The sequence below is a fragment of the Poecilia latipinna genome, unplaced genomic scaffold, assembly GCF_001443285.1.
Source record: "Poecilia latipinna isolate Pla-1442-1.1 unplaced genomic scaffold, P_latipinna-1.0 Scaffold1796, whole genome shotgun sequence".
In the NCBI taxonomy this organism is placed as follows: domain Eukaryota; kingdom Metazoa; phylum Chordata; class Actinopteri; order Cyprinodontiformes; family Poeciliidae; genus Poecilia; species Poecilia latipinna.
Genome location: NW_015114412.1, coordinates 29585 through 34160, shown reverse-complemented (window position 1 = coordinate 34160; position 4576 = coordinate 29585). Strand labels below are relative to the sequence as shown.

Here is a 4576-nt window from a genome sequence, read left to right as displayed (position 1 = left end):
TCAAAAAGGAAAATTTTTTTTTTTTTTTTAATTTAAACAAAAAAGGACCCCAATAAAAAAAAAAAAAAAAAAAAAAAAAAGTTTAGATCGACATCTATTTTCCCCACAACATTCTGCTGAAAATGCTTTCATAGTTACACATAACAGAAAAGGAGTGAAAAAGCAGCGAGAAAACCTACAGAAAAACGGCAGAACTAATAATCAACGTCACGGTAAACGAAACCATGCGAGTCTGACTCTTCGGAAGAACTAAAGAGTGGCTTAAAACTTTTGCACAGCGCCATATAGACTTGTACAGAATGCGTGCAGATCAAATATTTTACCTTGGCAGAGAGCGAGCGGTGAGGGGAGCCCTCTGCAGAGCTGCTGGGAATGTAGCTCTTTGCTGTGTTGGACTTGTTGTTGTCTATGGAGACAAAATCATGAAAGGGCTACAGTTCATAATCACTCTCATATTCCAACAGTAAACACAAAGGCCTGACAAAAATTAGGCGACTACAGTCAGGGTGGCCGCAGCGCTCTCTCAATTACTCTTCTCCCTATTAAAACGAAGCCCGGAGGAAAGTCTTTGTGGGTCGTCGTCTGGAACGAATGTCACATTAAACGCAGCATGTTTCTTCATATAGGGACTGCAATGCTCGTTATGGCTTTTTCTTCCCTCCTTGAACTGCATTGTTTGACATTAGCCCACAATGCCTCCTTTATCCCTCCACAATAATAAAGTCATGGCATGAAGATGAAGTTGCAAATGTCTCTCATCTGTTTTTTTTTTTTTTTTAACTCTAATTGTGGGGGGCCTCCCAAGTCAAAGAAAAATGATTTTGTGCAATTCAGCCGTTTGGAAATTGTCCCCGTTTGTCCACACCGCTTTCACTTAAAAGAGAACGCAGATAAACGTCGGTCGTTTTGTCATCGTTTGAAACCACGAAAAGTGTCTTATTGTGATTAGAGTGAGGTAATGTTGAGGTTTTCTATGCGTAGTTAGAGGCACAAATACCCGATCAGGTCAAAGTTTTGCTTCAAACAAACTGTACGCCGACATCTTGGTGAAAAGTTACCGATTCCTCTGAGCTGCTACTTTTGTTCCTTCGCAAATTAAGGCAGGAAAAAAAACAAGCAAAGAAACTCAAGATCCAATAATGAAGATGTGACATAGAGACAATACCCTCTGTTACTGGGCGGGTTAAAGATTTCCGAGTATTTTATTATAATTGTTATTTGTGTTTGGTGGTGGCAACTGTAATCGGTCAAATTTTTCCAAAACAAAAACCTACCAGTCAGTCTTTGTTTGTGAATGAATCTTGTCAGAAACAATAAATTGCTTCCAAGTAAAGTGATATCTGCTCCTAGTTCACACACGACGGAACCAAAATCCACAAATTTAAATATGCGCCGTCCTCTCACCTGTTTTGAAGTAAACAAATCTTTGTGGAGGTTATTTAACCTATTTTATTAGTCCAGCTACCAAAGCCAAAACAAAATTAAGTAAAATAACAGACTGAAAGTGATTGCGGAGACATGGTTGAGGCTGCGCGTTTACTGCTCGCTCGGTGAGGAAAAGGTCACGTTGTGCATCCCATGACAAACCACCCCAATAAACCGAAGGTATCCTTTTTCCCAGCCTTTAACAGAGTCTGTGTTTGTGTGTGTGTGTGTGTGTGTGTGTGTGTGTGTGTTGTGTTCATGTAATTAACATCCCAACATGTTACAGCCCACCCTGACCCTTCACATTACACACCTCCTCTAAAAACAGATGCCTTATCTGGAATGACTGAATTCCTTTGTTTTAATTGTTGCGTTTCTGAAACATGGGAATGTTTTGTTTTTTTTTGTTCTGCTGCTGCAGCTGCAACAGGAGAATTATTTTTCACAGGTTACGTGTCGTGTAAAGCGTTAACGTGCTGTGCCCCTTCTGTAATCTGCTTGCGCTTTAAGTCTTAAGTCAAAACCTTCAGGTTGTGCCTTATAACCGAGTGTCAGATGGTTCAAAGTGGCAGTCTGTTACGAGATGTCATAAAAGCCATTGGTCACCGGGTCAGGCAGTCAAATTCATTAGTGCCGGAGTCCGAGCACAAATTTACAATCGAAGACGAAACACAGCGGAGGAGAGAGTTCACGATGGGTTCAATCGGGATTAACACCAGTTTGACTCGCGTTTCGGTTCACCGGATAGTTTTGCTCTGGCGTAAATGAAATGAGAAAGCCAACTCTGTGTGATCTTTAAGGCATTTGAGAAATTGTTTAATGAAAACCAAATCAGGGCAAACCTGAGGGCTAACCGTTTTCAGGAGCGTCACTCATCTGGCAGCACTTACGCTTTTGCTGGTACGTGTAGCCTTTGTCCCTGTCGGGAGAGGAGCTCCTGTTGGTGCTGGATCCGGATCGGACGGGCGGATGGCCTTCCCTCCTTCCAGGTGAGCGCTCCCGAGTGATGACCAAGGATTTAGAGGACCTGTAGTCCTCATAATCCTCCCTAGTGCATAAACATTAAGCAGTGCAGTGACAAATTGACCTATTTACATCTGAGGTTCAGGACATTTTTTTTTTCATATCAAATATTAAATGAGAGTAAATTCATGTTACATATCAAAGTTAGTGTGTACTTGAAAAGCACATCACGTTGACGCTTTTAGGGAAAGGAATAAAGTGAACAACATGGATTTTGGAGCTAAAAAAAAAAAAAACATGTGCATGTGGAGAGAAAAAAAATGCATTTTTGGTTTCATCCGACCCGAGCTGCATGGTTCTGAAAACTTTTGCAAGGCATTACATAAACAAAGGGAAGTTGAAAACTAATTAGTAATTTCCCTTCACAAGTAGAAAAAAAACAGCAATTTATCAGTCCTGTTAACAAAACCAACTATTTGTGAACTCTGCTGCTCACGACTCGTGAAGTTAGCGACATGTCTGATCTGACACCCACCTTGGAGGAGGACCACTCCCTCGACCTCTCTTTCGGAGATTATGACCTCTGCTCCTGTTCCTGAAATCAGGGACATTTTTTTTTAATAAAAAGAAATGGAAAAGACAAGCATTCTGGGTAAAATTAGGTTCATCCTTCAGGGTTAAGATTAAAATTTTAGCCAAAACGTTTTAAATTTTTTTTTAAATAGTACCCACATTTTGCCACCTACAAGTGGTGTTCGACAACACATTGCTCTTGCTAAATGGCAGAAAAAGAGTATTTCATTTCTAGTTACTCTGTTTGAAAGCCTTGGGAATCTCTGTAGGTAAGATCAGATCAAATTTCCCAGTAACGTTGAAAATGAATGTAGTTTAAATCTTATTGAAATGCCTTTGAGAGCTAAGCAGGCCAAAGTCGACAGATAGGAGGTTAATCCTCAAAATCATACATCAATTTTTATTTAAAAAGTCCACAGACACACACGTGTGTGTGTTTGCCTGGAGAAGAAGCTGTCCAGCTGGTTCTCCTCTCAGAGAGGGGCAAAGTGTGGAGTGGGGGTGAAGTGAGTGGAGGGGTGTTTGGCTAAGTGAGTAGACACTAGTGCCCTTTGTCCTCTTCTTTGGCCTGGCATGACTCCTATACTGCTACCAGAAGCTGCTGGTATGCACAAGCAGCAAGGAAAGAGGTTTGTTGATGGAGTCGTTATAATTGCTGAATCGCTCCGATGCTCTGAGAGGGATTTCATTTCTATTCCTGAGTTCTGCAATTAAGAACACTTTATCTGTATACGTAAACATTTTTTTTTATATCTCGATAGCTATCTACGAACCAATTTTTAAAGTAGCAGAACCATATTCTTTCCGTTTAGCGGAATGCTAAAAGAAAAATGCAAAAGAAAAGTAAAGCTTGATGCAACTATATTTATTAATAAGCTCCATGCTTATTACATGAAAAGAAAGGGCTCATGAATGCTTCTCATGTTCATCACCATAGAACAGAAGTCTCCGGCCATCTAGTGGACAAATTGGTGAAATACAACATAACTGCAGTGGAGGTTGTACTAGCCAGGAGAGTAAAACAAAGTTACCTTGAGCTTAGCTGATGCCTCAAGTCATCTCTGCTGTAACTCTGCTGGGGGTATGAGGCTTCCTGTAAAACAAACAAACAAACAAAAACATTTTAATATGACAAAATATAACCACTAGAAAAATGCAGCTAATTTAGATTTTTAATTGTGTTTGAAAAAAATTCCTGGGTATCTGTGAAGAACATAAGAAATTCCACGGAGAGGAATAAATGGGCCGACAATCATCAGTCACTTATTTCAATTATTCAATTCAGTTCAATTATTTGTTAGCCCAAATTGCAAATCAGCTAATGACATGGCAGCGACTACATTCATTTATCTTACTTGTTATTAATTGCCGATTGATGGTTTCTTAGATAAAAATTTGTCACAGTCGATTAGCTAATACTTATACCTCCTTTTAGTGCTGTAATTTTTTTTACAATGTGCTCGAAATGCAGTAAAGGAAAAAAAAAAGTTTGATTCAATCAGTAGTGTGTGTTCTATTAGCATGCCATAAAAAAAAAAAAAAAAAAAAAAAAAAACAAAAAACCCTTTTCCACCCAGGGTCTTTTCTTTTCATTTGACTTCCTTTTGGTGGGGGG

At 39.5% G+C, this 4576-nt stretch overlaps 1 protein-coding gene across 3 annotated transcripts in view; it reads right to left on the bottom strand.

Annotated features, from left to right (window-relative positions):
* The window catches only part of LOC106965282 (periphilin-1-like), a 21718-nt gene that overhangs the window by 11760 nt on the left and 5382 nt on the right, over positions 1–4576 (bottom strand). For 2 of the 3 annotated variants that reach the window (XM_015061284.1, XM_015061283.1), the window contains exons 5-8: positions 3993–4054; positions 2924–2983; positions 2316–2473; positions 324–406 (exon numbers count right to left, since the gene is read on the bottom strand). In XM_015061284.1, coding sequence (XP_014916770.1) covers positions 324–406; positions 2316–2473; positions 2924–2983; positions 3993–4054 — 363 coding nt within the window. The remainder of the gene's footprint in view (positions 1–323; positions 407–2315; positions 2474–2923; positions 2984–3992; positions 4055–4576) is intronic. The other variant, XM_015061285.1, reaches the window with a different exon arrangement.